This window comes from Mustela nivalis (assembly GCF_964662115.1).
Source record: "Mustela nivalis genome assembly, chromosome: 7".
NCBI lineage: Eukaryota > Metazoa > Chordata > Mammalia > Carnivora > Mustelidae > Mustela > Mustela nivalis.
Window position 1 is genome coordinate 24,298,405 of NC_139026.1, and position 19,315 is coordinate 24,317,719.

The following is a 19,315-nucleotide window of genomic DNA, read 5'->3' on the forward strand; positions in this document are numbered from 1 at the left end:
CGAACATCCTTGGACTAGAAGGTAACAGGAACTAGAAGGTAACTCTTGACATGCAGCTCAATCTTTTTCAGCTGCAATATAGTTGCCCACTCCATAATGGGACAAACTGTATCTCCTGACCTCCAGATATAACTCCAGTCCATTCTCTCCCATGAATCTAAAAATCTTTCCTGGGAACCAAGAACCCAAATATTCTAAGAAAACATCATTTTTAGGCTTAAGAGTACTGGATAAAGTCTCAAATCAATTTTTAAACTAAACATATCACAATTTTCCATATCACATCTCTTACATGGGCCATAACTCCAGCACATATACTACAGCCAAACCTATATGGACAGCCCTACCCCCAAAGCCAAACATTTTGTGAAAAACAAAAATATCCTCAAACGGTTTCTCCAGAATGATAAGATGATAAGACTATTTTCACAGGGAACTGATGGGTATCAGCCATGAAAATGAAATCGGTTACTATCAATTCACATTTCTTTTCAATTCCTCAAATTCACTTTCTGTAGGTTAAAATGTTAAGTATAATTAAAATCCAAATGCTATTTGACTACATTTTAGAATCACGACATAATACAATAAAGATCGCCAATACTGAAATCAATAAGCCTCACGCGATCTTATACTTCTGAAGTTGCATAGCTGATTCTTAGAAGCAGTGAATTCTTTGAAAGAATGTTTATGGAATGTTATGGAATGTTCTGCCTTCTTGGTAAAGAGTTACCACTTAAAAAATGGATTAAAGAAATTATTTTTCTAAGTCTTGAGTTCAAATCGAAAGTCAACAGAGTAATATTCAAGCTCTAACATCATAATTCCAAGCTCGTACTATTTCTAAGAAAATATGATGAAGGAGCCTCTCCCCTTTTCCTAAATATAACATTTTGATCATCAGTTTATTTAGCAAAAATAGAGAAATTAATAAGATGGAAAAAAAACCTTCTGAGCTCATAATAAATCTCTGAAAGGGCAATTAATTCATCCAACTGACAGAGGTGGGTTAGAAATGTTTAAAATGTATCTATGCAACAAAACTATCAGAATAACTGCTTGAAAGAATCTTTACAGAAGTGTTTACAGAGTATATAAATTCACACCTCTTTCATAGTTCTGAGTCTTTTCAATATTTCATCATTTTTATTAGATTAAGAGCATAAAATATGTAAGTCAAACCAAAAGACACAAAGGAATCCAATTAATTTCAGTTAAAACATTTCTGAACTCATTGCATACATAATTTAAAAAATAGTTATATTTGTATTTTTAAATCACTAAATGCCACATTTATAAAAAGCCATTTAAAAATGCATGTCTTTCGGCGTGCCTGGGTGGCTCAGTGGGTTAAGCCTCTCCCTTCAGCTCAGGTCATGATCCCAGGTTCCTGGGATCGAGCCCCACATGGGGCTCTCTGCTCAGCAGGGAACCTGCTTCCCCCCCGCCCCTGCCTATCTCTCTGCCTACTTGTATCTCTGTCAAATAAATAAATAAACTCTTTAAAAAATAAATAAAAACAAAAATGCATGTCTTTAAAAAAATAAAAACAAATAAATAAAAGTGCATGTTTTTAACCCAGAAATAAACACACACACAGACATGATACCAATTCTTTCCTCTGAAAACTGATCCTTAAAAGGGGAAAAATAAAGCATATTTTAACTTGGTCTATAAGAAACTATAGTTAACTGATAAAGTTAATTGATACCCAGTGGATAGGGAAAATTCTTCTTACAGGTCAGCTAATAAATGTAGAAAGAACAACAGAATTAGAAATCCACCATTTTGCAGTCCCCAAGGAAATAACTGATAAAGCATGGATAGATACTGAAATAATTAAAAAGTCGTTGAAGAAAAGGATATTCCAATCGTACCAAACTACCCCCACAGATTATTTGAAAACTACAAGAAGAAAAAAGTACCTTTAAAAAAGAAACAGCTGGCTATTACCACATTAACCAAGTGATCAATACAGTAAAACTAGTAAGAGAAAAACCTGACCTTATACCTGATGCAACAGACTATGATACAATATAAAGAATATAGTATCACTTTTACGTTCCTGCCAAAGTGCTTAATCTAACCCTTTACAACTAAATCCAGTTTACAGAAAATAAAGGCATAGAGAAAAAAGCTTAATGACACCACAAGGAAACAGTAAAAGAAATCCCAAAATATAAGACTTTCTAAACTACCTGGTCTCTTCAAAAAGTCAGTGCAATAGAGAAGAAGGTAGAGATTCTAACTATATGCACCATATGCACCTTGACTAGATCATGGTTTAGAGGGCAAAAATAGCTAAAGACATGTCTCAGGAATAACAGGGAAAAAAATTCTAAATATGAACTAGGTACTTACATTATACTGGAAAATTACTGCTAACTTATGTTAAGTGTGATATTTGAAGAATATCTAATTCTTGGGAGATGCTTGAAGTTTGTTTTTTTAAGTAGGCTCCACAACCAGCATGCAGCTCAACTTGGGGCTCAAATTCACCACCCTGAGATTAAGACTTGAACTGAGGAGCACCTGAGCAACTCAGTTGATTAAGCTTCTAACTCTTGATTTCGGCTCAGGTCATATCTCAGGGTTGTGAGATCCATCCTCAACAGGCTCAGCTCTCAGAGTGGGAGTCTGCTTAGTCTGCTTCTTTCCTTCTCCCTTTCCATATGTCCCCACCAACTCCCTCTGAAATGATTAAATAATCTGAAACAACAACAACAACAAAACAAAACCTGAGCTGAGATCAAGAGTTGGACACCTAACAATTGAGCTACCCAGGCACCCCATTGCTTGAAGTTTTTAGAATTGAAGACTCAAAAGAGACTTGGGGTACCTGGCTGGCTCTGTTAGTAGAACATGCAACTCTAGATCTCAGGGTCATGAGTTCAAAACCCATGCTGGGCTTGGAGATCTAACTTAAAAAAAAAAGGGGGGGGGGAGCACTTGGGAAGCACTTGGGTGTCTCAGAGGGTTAAGCCTCTGCTTTCGGCTCAGGTCATAAGCTCAGGGTCCTGGGATAGAGTCCCTCAACTGGCTCTCTGCTCAGCTAGGAGCCTGCTTCCCCCCTCTCTCTCTGCCTGCCTCTCTGCCTACTTGTGATCTCTCTATGTGTATCAAATAAAATCATAAAAACAAAAACAAAAACAAAACCCCAAAACTTATTTTTTAAATGCTCTAGCAAAAAAAGAAAAATCAGTAGAAAACACATACATATACAGAGACATATAAAAATACTGCTGATTTCTTTACTAACATGAAAACAAATTTAAAAATGGGTTATAAAGCTGTTTGCAGAATAGTTCTATCTTGAAAAACATTCCCAGGTATTTATAATACACATCTGTATACCTTTGTATACAGGAAGAAAAAGCATGTCAACAGTGGTTTTAAAATTGGCAGAATTTAGATTTTCTTCTTTTTGCTTATCTGTATTTCCTCCCTCTTCTAAAATGAATATGTACTGCTTATAGAACAAATGCCTACTAAATTTAGAAACAGATACCAAGAATTTCAAAATAATTCTTCATTCTACTTCTAGAGACCCAGAATAAGAGAAAAAAATCAGATCTGATTAATATACGAGGATGTTCATCACAAAATTTTTCCTAATGGTAAAAATCTGAAAGTTCAAAACTAGGGAAATATTAAATAGGGAAATCACTAATAAAATTGTGTTAGGTACAAAACAGAATACCATTATAATCATTCAAAACTGGCATAAAATTTTTTTTTTTAAATATTTTATTTATTTATTTGACAGAGAGAGATCACAAGTAGGCAGAGAGGCAGGCAGAGAGAGAGAGAGGAGGAAGCAGGCTCCCTGCTGAGCAGAGAACCCGATGCGGGACTCGATCCCAGGACCCTGAGATCATGACCTGAGCCGAAGGCAGCGGCTCAACCCACCGAGCCACCCAGGCGCCCCTGGCATAAAAATTTTTAATGACACAGGAAATACATAGAGAATGTCAATTTTTTTAAAAGGAAAAATTACTAATTACAAGAGGAAAAATATTAATGACACACTAGAGAAACTGAATAATACCTTATCATGGTGATAAAATCTGGCATCATCTGCCTCCAGATATGACAACCCTGAATTATCTGCTTGTCTAGTATTCCATCCAAAAATACACAAACTACTGGGGCACCTGGGTGGCTCAGTTGGTTAAGCCTCTGACTTTGGCTCAGGTAGTGATCTAGGCAGGCTGGCCCTGTGCTCAGCAGGAATCTGTTTTTCCCTTTTCCTTTTTCTTTGCCCCTACTCCTGCCTGTGCTCTCTCTCAAATAAATAAATAAAATCTTTTTAAATAATACACAAACTACCCTCAAATTAATTCAGAAAAAGTAGTATGTATACAGATTCACCAATATATTATTTTCCACATTTACCTTCCATCTTGCAAGGAGATAATGTTATTGCATTGGTAATTATACAGTACATGTATAACTGTCATATTCCATCAGGAAAGAGAACAAAGGCGGCAAATGTTAAAGAGAACCTGAATGAAAGGTAAGCAGGAGTTCTTTGTACAATTCTCTTAAAATGGAATTATTTCAAAATAAAAAGTTAAATAAAATATTGTACTCAACCTGGGTGGTAGTTACACAGGCGAGTTCTTTGTGATAATTTATGCAATTTTTAGTAAGTTTATGAAAAAAAAAAAGAAGGGAAAAAAGAGAGGCAAACCAAGAAACAGACTCTTAACTATAAAAAACAAATTGATGGTTAACAGAGGGGAGGACATACAAAAGACAGGTCAAACAGGTGATGGGGATAAAGGAGTGTACTTGCATTATGACATACACATGAAACTATATGTTAACTAATTGGAATGTAAATGTAAACTTAAAAAACAACTGAAGGGAGATACAAAACTATATTTAATACTTTACCAAGTCTATAGGAATACTGATTCTGATCTATTTGCAAATAATCAAAACTGATTATGTGAATGTCAAAAAATATCAAAACTTACTGAAGAGCAACATAATCACAGTAATTTTTTATTTTTCCACAGCATACAATATTGCTTTTCAATATTCAAGTATTACTAAAAAAAAAATTACAACATATAATTAATATCTTCATCTGTTTTTTAAAAAAGATTTTATTTATTAATTTGACGGAGAGAGAGAGATCACAAGTAAGCAGAGAGAGAAGCAGAGGGAGAGGGGGAAGCAGGCTCCCCACTGAGCAGAGAACTCCATGCGGGGCTTTATCCCAGGACCCAGAGACCATGACCTGAGCCACCCAGCTGCCCCTTCTCTACTGTTTCAAAAAAAAGAAGTTATTCTATCTCTATATTTAATTTGCAATAGAAAATGATGGTAAGAAGGGAAGGGTAATTTCTAAGGTTTATCAAATCTCAATTTTTCTTGTATTAAACATTACTTCAAGTCTTCCACCACATTCACATGGTTAAAAATTTTAAAAATCTTGACCACATCAGTAACAAAACCATAAAACATTTAAGAATAAATTTAACAAAATTTAACAAAAAATGAACATACCCACCTGAAAATAAATCAGATAAGTGAAAAAACATACTAGGACAATGGGTAAGACAATGTGACACAATTGTCAATTTTCTAAACAAATACATAAATGCAATTCTGACTAGAATTCTAAAGAAAGCAATTTCTATGGGTATGTGTGTTAAGACTATAAGACAGAATAGCTAAATATAAAAAGGAATTGTATTTGTTGTGTGGGGCAGAGAAAGACTTGCCTTATCAAATTATCCATATATATTATAAAGTTGTTGATAATCAGATCCAAATAGTACTAGCATAAGAATATACAAATAGATCAGAATAATTGAAATTGGTTGATTATGAAAATATAGTTCCATTATATGAGAATATAGTATATGGCAAAGGTGGTCATTCAATTCAGGAGAATAAATTATTTAATAAACTATTTTAGCACAATTGGCTATTTGAAAGAAAATAAAATTGGCACTCCCAATCCTACCCAAAAAAACTCTAAACTGAAGATGTAATAAAACAGAGATTAAGAGTTTGAAAAAAAAAATCTGAGAGACCGCTACAAACCCAGGAATATAAAATATAAACATGCACTGTATACAAAAATTTTAAGACTTTTAGAACAGCAAAAGAACAAAGCCAACAATAAAAAAATGCTCAAAATTATCAGTCTGGGAATCATAAACTAAAGTATTAATATATTCTTTGATACAGCAATTCCACTCCTGGAAAACTATTCCATAATAAAACTGCCATAACATAAGGAGATAATACACACATACACGTGTCTATTCTTAGAAATATTTATTACAGAATGGTTTGTAGTATTGCAAAAAACAGAGACAGAATGAAGGCTGATCAATTAGAAAACGGTGGAATAAAGTATGGCACAGCCACACTACGGAATATTATGAAGCCATTCAAAGGAATACCTGCTATTCTGACTGAGTTGGAGGGCTTTCTAAGAGATAGTCCTGAAGGAGAAAAGGTGAGGAAAGTGTGCCTATGATTCCATTTTGGAAAACAAGACCAAAAGAGCCCCTTTACATAAATGGACATAGATGTACACATATGTAAGTGTATAAAAATATGGAGGGTTACCTGCTAGGTGGTTACAGGGGTCTGGAAAGAAGGGAAGGAAGAGGGAACAAGCAAAAATAAATGAATAAAACAAAAAGACTGTCTTTAAAAATAAATGTGATTATGTGTACTGTGAAAATTTAATTAATGTGAAATTATATGTCTGTGACATTTCAAAAACAGACACTTTAAGACAGGAATAGTGACTGATGAATTCGAATTCAAAGAAAAGATGCTCATGACACAAAATTTCAGAACTTTATACTTATTCACTGAAAGTACTAGGAATGAAGGAGAGGGATTAAAATGTAACATCATGTTCTTTCCTGAAGTTTAAAGAAAAACAATGATGTCTTTACAGGTCAATGAAACAAGGCTACAGTAGAAGCTTTCTTAACCAACTATTGCAACCACTGAATTAACTGATGCTCTTGATTCTCTCTGTAAAAGTATACTAAACAATGCCCACTGTATGCTGAATATGAGGGGCTGACAGGTTCCTGTTCTGAATAATAATAACAGCAGCTAACATGTCATGTTTACTATGTGTCTGTTACTCTCCTAAGTGCTTTACATATATTATTATTCCTCACAATCCTATGAAGTGCTCATTTTATAGACGAAGAAATAAAAGGAAAGACATGATAAATTACTTGCCCAAGTCACAAAGCTAATAAGTGTTAGAGCTGGGATTCAAATGAATCCCAGCTTCTATGTTCTTAACCAGGCAGCGTAATGCCACTGAGTGTCTGCTGACCAGGTGAAATGTATCCTTTCAAAACACTTTCAACCATCAGGTGATGCATCTGCAAACTAGTGTAAGTTATCTGTACTTGTTACTATAATTATGTAATTTAGTTATATAGTACATAAAAGAAATTTTTCCAATGAAACTAAATTGACTACTCAGAAAAATCTCAATAAAGGGAAGTCACCAAAAAATACCTGTCAAATTAAGCGCAGCTGCAAATGGTTTGAGGAAAAAAATGTACATATCCAGTATCAGCCCTCAGATTACTCAGCTTGTATTCCTCAGGGAAGCTCAAAATGGATTACATTTACAGACAATATATTATGGATATAGCTTATGGAAAGAAAAAAGTGGAGTACAATACAAATCCATGTTCTAATACTGAGATTGATGAAAAACAAATGTTTAAGTTAACTTTTATCAATAAAAATTTTTTAGTTTTGTGATCCCCACCTTAATATACTTTTTTGATTAACTGAACTACTACTGGTCCCAATCATTTTGGATAAGACGGCTTCTACTGTATTTTCTATAACAATTCACAAAGCTTTTATTAAAGTAGTGGAGCAAAGTTCTGAAAAAAATCAAATCTGCTTTATTGCTAAACTACACCTTTCAAAAGTCAAACTGGAAGTTATCTTATGATTCTTACCCATCTTGTGTGGGTGGGTACTCGCATTCTTGTCCTTTGGGAAATACACCGTTAGGATACAGGTCACATATTGGAACTGAGGGAGGGTCTGTTTGAACTTTTGCTGTGAGATACAAATAAAACATTAACTTCTGTAGTTAAAAATAAAATTAAGCAGTTATCATTACATTTTTTCTCAGTTCCTAATGGCTGCTGTATGTCCTAATTTTAAGGAACCTTCTTGCTATCATAGCCTTATAGTTAAAAACAGAAGATATTTCACCATGCTGGCCACCTCCTCTCCAATTTACTGTTGCTTGGGAATAGAAATATTCAACTCCTTAGAATTCCACTATGTATTTAAACAGTACATGTCTTGGCAGAAAGTACGTTTCTAGTAGTTTTGTCTTCATTTACTACACCAAAAGTAGAACAGCATATAGAGGCTGGTTTTCACAAATAAAAATCAAAGAGGAAACAAGAAAGTATGAAAGAAACCCTACAACAATGAGGTAAAAATATAATGCTATTACATATTAATAAGTGAAGAACTTATTTCAAGGGTATATTAGGTATAAAAGTTAAGAGTATACATACCCAGTGCTAAAAAGAATTTAGGTATCCATATACAAATTTCCAGATACTTAAAAAAAGTTATAGTCCTTAGCATACATTTTAAGGACATTATTTCCCAAACTATATTCTAAAAGACACCAGTGTTCCAAGATGATTTTTAAAAATATCTGGAGATTTGTCTTAAAAATTTTTTAAATACACAGAACCAGTTATAGAATTCCTACTATATAAAGAACTGCCGTTTAGTAATGAATGCTGTTCCCCAAAAATGCCAGGAAGTCTATTAATTTATGCAGTGATATTGGACACTTGATGCATTTCTGTAGCACTTCAACTACTGAGGTGAAATATGTGGTGTCCTTTTGATTGTAACTGGCCTTATGGATTTTGTGTGTCTTAAAGTTTAACACCATTTTGCTCTCTTTTTTCTGCAATGGGGGAAAAAGAACTATATAAATAAAAGTATAACCATTTATTGAGTCACATCATTTACCCATGGAACCATATTTTGGTCCGTTCTTTTAATTCAAACACTCAGTACCTCATGAGCACCAAATGTTTTTGACTTTACATAATGTTTAAAAGTGTTCTATGGGCACATAAACTTGGGAAACGCTTTAAGGTTCCTCCTAAGAGGAAACATTAGAATTTAAAATAAAAAAAGATCTTAGAGCTCACCTAATTTTGCTTTACACTTAAATCCGGGAATCGCATAATACTCCTGATATATGGCAGTGTGCTCCCAACAATGCAGACAATCTATCTCTGAAGTGAAAATCCATTCATTTTGAAAGAACTCTATTAGAAAACTCTCCCTATACTTCTCTCTCCCTGTTACTTTCATCTGTTAGTTCTAGCTTTATTCTTCACAGTTGAAAAAATTTTATTTTTAATTTCTACTGATTCCTTCCTCTGTATGATGAGAAATCACTTTAAGGGATATGGTTCTTAACACTTTCACCTCTATTTGCCAACCCCGAAACTGTCAATGTTCCTTTTAAGTTGGTATTAGAATTGACTAAAATGGCCCAAATAAGGTATAATTAATATAAGGCTATACTACTGATTCTAAAAATCCTACACCTATTAAATAGTTACGACTCCCTGCTTTTTGGCTCACATTATACTAACACTCAAAATCCTTAGACCTTATTACCCTGTACTAACTTTATATAGGTCTATTAAATTTCAGCTTGTTAATACCTGCCTATTTCTCAGTTTTCCTGATCTTCTGAAAGCTTGAGTTTTATCAACAAAGTACTACTGCACTGCCCTCAGCTTTATCTCAGCTACAATTCTGATAAAGATGCTATATGTCCATAAATTATTAACACAGAATAAAAAACTCAAAATGATCATTAGAGAAAAAAATCTGTAATCAAAATATGAGAGCTGAAGTCTAGCCTCAACCACTTATTAACTGTGACTTGGACAAATGGCTAGATGTGCCAAGCCTCAGTTTCCTCATCTACAAAATGAAGAACCAAATGAAATGCTGGGTAACCTGTGAAAACTGTAATATACTATGTCTAAGGTATTATCTAAAACTATGTATAACAATCTGTACTGCAGTTACCATTAACTATCACGTATAATTCTCTCACTTTAGAGATGAGGAAATTGAGGGCAGTGAAGTCTATAATTACAATACTTGGTTTATTCCACAAGTGATTTATGACAGCCTACAAGGATATATAAAATACACAAATAAAACACAGTAAATTAGAGAACAAAAATCAAAACATGGAAAGAACATAAAATAGTACCTGAAATACCACCAATACAAAACCACAGATTTGACTCTAAGCCCTCTAGGAGCCAATACTTAAACATATGCATGGGTCATGTTTATGAGATAAAGCACATTACTCAGGAAAAGCACAATTATTCTTGATACCAAGATCAGACAAAAGGCTGTCTCTTGAGAGTACTCATAAAGAAATAAAATGAAAAGTAAGTTCAACATCCTCAGAGGAAGCACAATAAAAAATGATGGCATCATACTAAAACATCTGTCAGTGGAGGAATTTTACCAAGGGCAAATACAAAATAGCCCCTTATTTACCTTCATTAGGGAGTAATATAAGAGTATTGGGAGAAACAGTTCTCTCTCAAGCCATTCTCAGGTAATACCATGTCTCACAAGCACACTTTTAACAATTTTTGAATGGAAGGAATATGACATTACAATCACTGGAAGATTCCTAAAACACGGGTAACCCGTGCTCATTAAGTACAGACTATGCTAGGGACAGAACTGACATCCTATGACTAGAAGGATCTGAAAATAGATGCCTGAATAAAAAGAAGGCTATCCCATCCTCATCTGGTGACACAGTTGGAAAATTCCTGGTAGAGCCAAAAGCTTTCTTAAAAAACATTTAAATATTTCTCTTAACATAGATATAAAAATGAGTCAAGCCTCCAATATTCTGATTCATAAAATTTTAGCCTGAAAGATTTAAAAGAAGGTATAGCCAGATACTCAGTGGTCCCTATACCCCAAAGGGCACAAGATTAGAACTTGTTCTGATTCTCAACCCAACCTTTATTCCCCAAGACTATACAATCTCCCCTTGGTCTCCCTAATAGAATATCAGGTCCCTGAAGAGGTTTGGTTTGCCATTTATAGAAACAAAACACAAGCAGGATCATATTTTAAATGAATACAAAATAGTATAATGTTATTAATAAAATTCAACCATATATACAAATTTTAAATAATGGTACTCTTCATTAAATATATATCAAGAATCTAATAATTTCAAAGCTGCCAGGTGAACTGCATACTATGTTTATCCTATTATGCACAGTAGTATGACTTTATTCATCCCTGACAGAATTGCTACTTGTATTATTCAAGTTTTAAATTATAAATTTCATTCCTAAATTGTAGTAAAATGCAACCAACTTATTATTAATATCCCTTAGCTCAATAAGGGAATAAGATAAAGAAAATGCCAACAGATTGTTAAATGAAAAAACAGTTGTGAGTTTCACTAAATTCCACCTCTCATAAGCCTAAATTTAGTTCCTTGACACACAATGGGATCTAATGCAATTTCAAACCTATTCAAACCTGCTGGTTAATAGATACTTTTTATTTGTCAGGTAAGATCAACTTAAGACACTAACGTCCTCTCTTCTTCTTCTTCTTTTTCTTCTTCTTTCCAGCTGCTCCATCTCCATCCCCATCTCCATCTAGGAAAAAAGCATTACAAGTACATATTTATTTAAACCTCATAAGCAGAGGAACAAAGCAAGCGCAAGCAGACAAGTACACACACACACACACACACAAAGCATCTTAAACAAGATATAATAAAACTGACCCAATATTCTTAGAAAAGAATTCTGAATACTGCTAATGTATAAGAATTTGACTTGTGTAACCAAAAGCACTAAGGAAACTTTACTTGACTTAATCTAATTAAAGAACTTTGAATAGGATACTCTTAAGAATAAAAAATGCATTAGCAGTCTTTTTCAAAAGCTAGGAGAAGAGCTAGTGTTAGTTTAATACCAATAATAATGACTGTGTGACTTTACCTAAAATACTAGTTTGCCTACATATACTTCGTGGTTCAACACTTGTATTTCATGACCTCATGTGATTCTCAAATCAATTTTATGAAATAAAACAAGGAATGTTTAAGGGACATGTCCAAGAAAATCCCAATTAGTAAATGGCAGAACCAGACCAAGAATATATCACCTGATACTAATCCAGGGAGGAGTATTTGAGGTGTCATATTTTAAAATACCTTTTCCTGCATAGCTACTATTAGAGAAAGAAAGTTCTCCTTCTGGATCAAATTATATGAAAAAATCAGAGGGCATATATACTTTTCCTAGGTTCATAGTAGAACCTGATGCCCCAAAATGGGGATTATTAAGAACTATTTCAAAAAATTGCTTGCAAGGGGCACCTGGGTGACTCAATCGGTTAAGTGTCCAACTCTTGATCTCAGCTCAGGTCTTGATCTCAGGGTCATGAATTCAAGCCAAAGCTGACAAAAGAGCATCCCAAACTGCCAGTATCTGCCTGTAAGGGTTTTTTGGTTGCTTTTTAAAGATTCTATTTATTTATTTGAGTGAGAAAAGAGAGCATGAGTGGAGGAAGGACAGAGGGTGAAGGACAGACTCCCCACTGAGCATGGAGCCAGACGTGGGGATCGATCCCAGGACCCTGAGACCATGACCTGAACCGAAGTCAGATGCTTAACTGAGCCACTCAGGTGCCCCTGTCAGTTTTCTTTTCTTTCTTTCTTTTTTTTTTTCTTAAGATTTTAAAAATTTATTTGACAGAGATCACAAGTAGGCAGAGAGGGAGAGGTAGACAGAGAGAGAGGGAAGCGGGCTCCCTGCTGAGCAGAGAGCCTGATGTGGGTCTCGATCCCAGGGCCCTGGGACCATGACCTGAGCCAAAGGCAGAGACGTTAACCCACTGAGCCACCCAGGCACCCCCACCCCCCCGGCATTTTTTTTGTAACTATCTTTTAAGAAGTCCATACCATACTCCTGAACTTGTGGAAAAGATCAAGAATGGTATTATACTGGGGCGCCTGGGTGGCTCAGTGGGTTAAGCCGCTGCCTTCGGCTCAGGTCATGATCGCAGGTTCCTGGGATCGAGCCCCGCATCGGGCTCTCTGCTCAGCAGGGAGCCTGCTTCCTTCTCTCTCTCTCTGCCTGCCTCTCTGCCTGCTTGTGATCTCTCTCTGTCAAATAAATAAATAAAATCTTTAAAAAAAAAAAAAAAAAAAGAATGGTATTATGGCCAAGATTAATAGTGACTTAAAACATTTTAAATAAAGGTATCAAAACACTGAAGTGTCTGAATTTCTAAAAACACTGCTCAATAAATTTCATCATGAAGCACACCAACCTATCCACAAATCATACTGCTATGAAATAAGGATGAAAAGGAAGCTGTGGCAGACAATTAGACGTTGACAGTTTAATAGGATGTTCACCATATAGCATTTTAAATGTTTCACATTGTGCCAGTAACTCATGGCTAGCATCAGCAATTTTAAATCATGAAATCCACACCCATAAAACAATGTCAAATGCCTGCTTACATTTTCTGCTCCAAGAGCTCCTCCCTTTTTACTCCCAGATAAGCAGGAGCCATAAAAGAAATCTTCTCACCACTATATTCTATTATAATTATCACACAAAACTGCAACCTTTTTTTTCTTTTTGAAAAATGATTAGGGGCTTACTATGACCCCTACTTGTCTGTGAGCTCCTTAAAGATTACATACCATTTCCTAAATTAAGACACAGGGCTAACTAAGCATGTGATAAATACTCTTCTCAACAAATGTTCTTTTAGTTTATTTTATCCTGGTTTTTTTCACCTAAATGATAAATAGGAAACAGCAATTTAGCAAAGATGGAGGTAACATGAGATAGAGCTTTAATGGACTGATAGAAAATTGCCAATATTTGACAATTTCTTACTTATGAAATTGCAATTTCTTTTATTATTATTATTATTTTGAGAGAGAGGGAGAGAATCCCAAGCAAGCTCCACCTTCAGCACAGAGCCCAATGCAGGGTTCCATCTCCCGACCCTAAGATTTTGACCTGAGCCAAAATAAATAGCTGGTAACTCAACCCACTGTGCTACCCAGACACCTTTTTTTTTTTTTTTATTCAAAGATTTTCTTTTTTATTTTTAAGTAATCTCTACATCCAATGTGGAGGTGAACTTACAATCCTGATATAAGAGTTGCATGATCTATCAACTGAGCCAGCCAGATAAATCACAAAGTTGCAATTTATGGTCAGTCTTATGGAATTGGGTACAGGAAACATAGGAACACAGCAGAAACACAAATATGGCTGACTTACTCATTATTGGTTTCTAGATTCAAAAGCCCAAAACACAACTTGCAATTTCCTCATGTGTCATATAATCTAATTCACATATTCTACACTGCAATTTTAAAATAACCTTCATTCATTTGGGGCACCTGGGTGGCTCAGTGGGTTAAGCCTCTGCCTTTGGCTCAGGTTGTGATCTCAGGGTCCTGGGATCAAGCCCCACATCGGGCTCTCTGCTCAGCAGAGAGCCTGCTTCATCCTCTCTCTCTGCCTGCCTCTCTGCCTTATTGTGATCTCTCTGTCAAATAAATAAATAAAATCTTTTTAAAAAATAAAAAAATAAATAAATAAATGAATGAATAAATAAAATAAATAAATAAAATAACCTTCATTCAATAAATGTTTACGGAGTTCTTAAGTGCCAAGTAATAAGGACAGAAAAGCAAAACAAGATATTTATTCTAGAAGAATATTCAGTGCCTAGCATACTGCTACATACATTAGACTCAACCTGAAACAAATGCTTCAGGATGTATAACCAGTTTTAGGGGCCCCTGGGTGACTCAGTTAAGCATCTGCCTTTGGTTCAGGTTATGAACTCAGGGTCCTGGGATCAAGCCTCACATCGGGCTCTCTGCTCAGCGGGTAGCCTGCTCCCCCTGCATCCTCCACCCTGCCAGCCTCTCTGCCTACTTGTGATCTCTATCAAATAAATAAATAAAATCTTTTAAAAAAAAAATTAACAATACCAAGTGCTTAAGAGATACAAAGGACCTGGAATTCTCAACCAATGTGGACAGGAAAGCAAAATGATAAAGCTACTTTGAACAACAGCTTGATAGTTTCTAATAAGATTAAACATAGACTTCCCATATGACCAGCAATCCTACTTCTAGGTACCCACCCAGGAGAAATGAAAACCTATGTCCACACAAAGACTTGTATGCAAATGTTGTCTTTATTCATAACACAAAAACCAGAAACAACCTGAATATCCATCAACTAGTAAGTGGATAAACAAATCTGGAATACTACTTGCAATAAAATGTAATGAATTATTACTGATGCATATGCAACTGGATGACTCTCCAAAGTATCACGCTAAGACAAACAAGCCAAATAAAGCTGCACGCTATAATAATTCCATTTATAGGACACTGTAGAAAAAACTACATAACAGAAAATGTATCAATGGTTGTGAGGGACCAGGGGGTGGAGCAAGAGAACGGACTACAAAAGGGTGAAAGGGAACTTTTTTGTGGAGATGGAAATGTTAAATGAAAATGGTCTATATCTTGGTTGTGGTTACACAAATGCATCTTTGTAAAAACTTACCAAACTACAGACTTATAAAAGGTGAATATATAGAATATACAGTATCGTGAGTAAATCTATATAAACGATGGACTTGGCATAATGATGATGTGTCAAATGTATGTTCATCCATTGTCACAAATGCACCACTCCAGTGGGGGATGTTGAAAATGCAAGAGGCTTTACATGTATGGTGGTAGGGAGTATACAGGAAATCTCTGCACCTTTTGCTTAATATTGCTGAGAACCTAAGTAAAACTGTTCTAAAACATAAAGTCTATTTTTTGAAAATAGTGAATATAGTCCTGGGCAATATATGTACCTTAATAAATCTGACTTAAAACTTCACTGAATTACTTCTAGCACATTGCCAACTGCCGACAGGATTAACTTTTCATACCAATACTCCAGTTTCAAATTAAACACATCTAAAATTAACTCAATACTTTCTTTTTTGTCTATACCCCCCACCCTCAATCTCTTAACCCACTCTCCCTACTTCACAATTTCAGTAAACGGCACCAATATTCTGTCACCAATTCAAACCTCTAGAGTCCATCTATGCCTCTCCTTCCTTCTCCCCTGATTTAAAGTCTTTTTTTTTTTTTTTAAATTTTTTTATTTGAAAGAAAGAGATCACAAGTAGGCAGAGAGGCAGGCAGAAAGAGAGAGGTGGAAGCATGCTCCCTGCTGAGCAGAGAGCCCAAAGAAGACTTGATCCCAGGACCCTGGGATCATGACCTGAGCAGAAGGCAACAGCTTTAACCCACTGAGCCACCCAGGAGCCCCTGATTCAAAGTCTTTTAAAAGTCCTCTGAATTCTGCTTCCACAACCACTATTCCACTGAATTCTTCCCTTCCATGCTCATTTATGCCCACTTCAGAGAGAGAGAGCATGGAGTGGGGGGAGGGAGAGGCAAAGCCTGAAATGGGGCTCAATCTCAGGACGCTGAGATCATGACCTGAGCTGAAATCATGAGTTGGAAGCTTAACCAACTGAGTCACCCAACTGCCTTCCCACCAATTTAAATAATCATTACCACATGCCTGGGCTGTTAAGTGCCCTCCAAAATGATCTCCAAGCCTTTCCTGGATGTTTCCTTTTTCCTAACAACACTGCATATACATGAGGACTAAATTATTTTTTATAACATTCTTCTCTTTTTTTAAACAATATTTTTTAAGTAAACTTTATGCCCAATGTGGGGCATGAACTCCTGACCCTGAGATCAACAATCTGTCTCTATATCAAGAGTCATATGCTCTACCAACTGAGCCAGCCAGGCACCCCTATAACTTTCTTTTAAAAATGCTCCAAGGCTCCCTCAACAAATCATCTCATATGGCCAGTAATGCACTATTCAATACACTTTGAATCCATTCTCAGCACTGTCCTGGCCCAAAGTGGTCTCTTCTGTTTGGCATTATACAAGTCCCATTCCTTCCAAAGAGCCTTTGTTCAGCATTCAGCCTGCAATTCCACTTAGCCCCTCTTTGTTTTGTTTTAGAACAAAGATTCTGAAATACTAACTTTCCATCTTCTTAAAGAACTCTCACAACAGATTAGTAGTACTGACTGATACTGATTTTTGAAGTGAATTAGGAAAGTAACTCTATTGGAGAAAAACAATAGTTCTAAAATCATCTTTAAAATGACGTTAAAACAATTTCCAATCTGACAAAAGTTTCTCCTTCAATGTCAAGAGATTTGTACAACTTTGTAGAAAAGCAATGGAACAAGGAACACTCTTCAAGATTAACACTGTATGGGGCGCCTGGGTGGCTCAGTGGGTTAAGCCGCTGCCTTCGGCTCAGGTCATGATCTCAGGGTCCTGGGATCGAGTCCCGCATCGGGCTCTCTGCTCAGCAGGGAGTCTGCTTCCTTCTCTCTCTCTCTCTGCCTGCCTCTGAGTGTACTTGTAATTTCTCTCTGTCAAATAAATAAATAAAATCTTTAAAAAAAAAAAAAAAAAAGATTAACACTGTGATACTCTATACACAGTAGGTCTATAGCAATCTAATTTATAACCTTGAAATTACAAGCCCCTTTCTTGCTAAGAGCTCAAAATATGTTCATAAATTGAAACACAACCCAAGGTAAAATGGACAAGGGGTTTGCTTAAGGAAAAGCTAACTATTCTCTTGAACCTTGGCACCTTTTCCATCAAATTTTGACTCTAAGTTCCTTGAAAGCAGAGAGCTTATGTTTCTGAAGGAGAAATATCTACTCTGCATTATCCTAACATGACAAAGTACAGCAGGTATTTTCTGCTAAGGCTTGGAAGACACAAGACCAAGTTGACAATGCTTAAGGAAGAGCAGTAGGTCACAACAGTAGATAATTGAGAATGGGAAAGCTCCATCTCCCCCTCTACCTAAAGAGGCTGTAGAAGAGATAGCAAATATTACCTCCACTGTCTTACTGATAGCATCAATTTCTAGAATTTCAAGAATTACTATCTTTAAGAAATCTTACAGGACCAACATACTATAAGAGGCTAGAGGTCAGGGAATTTATAATAGAGTTCAGAAGGACTCCAATATACTCCTTGAGAATAAAGTGAGGGGGCTTTCATACAGAGTGCAAGGAACAGACCTGAAATCAGGTTCTAGGTTCAAAACCATGACTCCACTCTACACATAGCAGTTGTGTCACACTGGGTAAATGACATAATAACCATCACTTCCTGAGAAGAGTACCTACTTTGCTAGGTTTTGAAAAGTAAAATGAGAACACATGTGAAAGTATCCTAGGACAGTGGCCTGTACATATTAGTTGTTCAATAAATGTTAAACAGTCCTTCAATTTCTTCTTCTTTTTTTTAAGGATTTTCTTTCTTATCTTTATTTGAGAGAGAGTGAAAGTGAGAGAGCACAAGTAGGGGCAGCGGCACAGGGAGCAGGAGAAGCAGGCTCCCCGCTGAGCAGGGAGTAGATGGACAGGGGGCTAGATCACAGGACCCTAGGAACACGATCCTCGCCAAAGGCAGACACTTAACTAACTGAGCCACCCGTGTCCTCCAGCAGTCCTTCATTATCATCTTAATACCCCCTACTTGGCATTTTGCCAAGTACATTTTTAAAAAGTTGAGATCTGTGTAATTGGAGCAGTCATTCAACTTATCCAACTTTTTAAGAATTGTTAATACCTTTCCCTTTTTATCTGTGACACTGAGGCTTTAATGTTCATTAAAACATCAGAGAACCATAAACCATATGGACAAATACTCTTCTTGCTTTTCCAACCACAAATATCAAATTTACCATTTACCTTCATCGTCATCATCTCTTTCTTTCTCTTCCAATGCTTGTCTTTCCAATTGTCTTGCTACCTCATCAACTGAGGCTCCTGATTCTTTATCAGGTTCCTGTTGCCCTGCTGATCAAATATAACATAAATCAAATCTAAAAAAGATAGTTTCCAATCAGAATATGTTCTAAGGATCCTGGAGAACACACAAGTCCTTTCCTGCCTGATAAGTATTTGGGAAACAAACACAGAAACATTATTGTGAACATTACAGAATTCACTTAATGACAAAACCCCCCACATCTAAGTAGCTTTGTCCTTTCAACAAAATATCTATTATATTTTCTCTGTGCTAGCAACTAAAGGATAAACAAAAATGTGCATTGGT

General features: G+C 35.7%; 1 protein-coding gene across 2 annotated transcripts in view; it reads right to left on the bottom strand.

Moving 5' to 3' along the window:
* The window catches only part of METAP2 (methionyl aminopeptidase 2), a 30,580-nt gene that overhangs the window by 9,501 nt on the left and 1,764 nt on the right, over positions 1 to 19,315 (bottom strand). The window contains exons 2-4 of one of the 2 annotated variants that reach the window (XM_082739319.1): positions 18,949 to 19,056; positions 11,667 to 11,732; positions 7,977 to 8,079 (exon numbers count right to left, since the gene is read on the bottom strand). In XM_082739319.1, coding sequence (XP_082595445.1) covers positions 7,977 to 8,079; positions 11,667 to 11,732; positions 18,949 to 19,056 — 277 coding nt within the window. The remainder of the gene's footprint in view (positions 1 to 7,976; positions 8,080 to 11,666; positions 11,733 to 18,948; positions 19,057 to 19,315) is intronic. The other variant, XM_082739320.1, reaches the window with a different exon arrangement.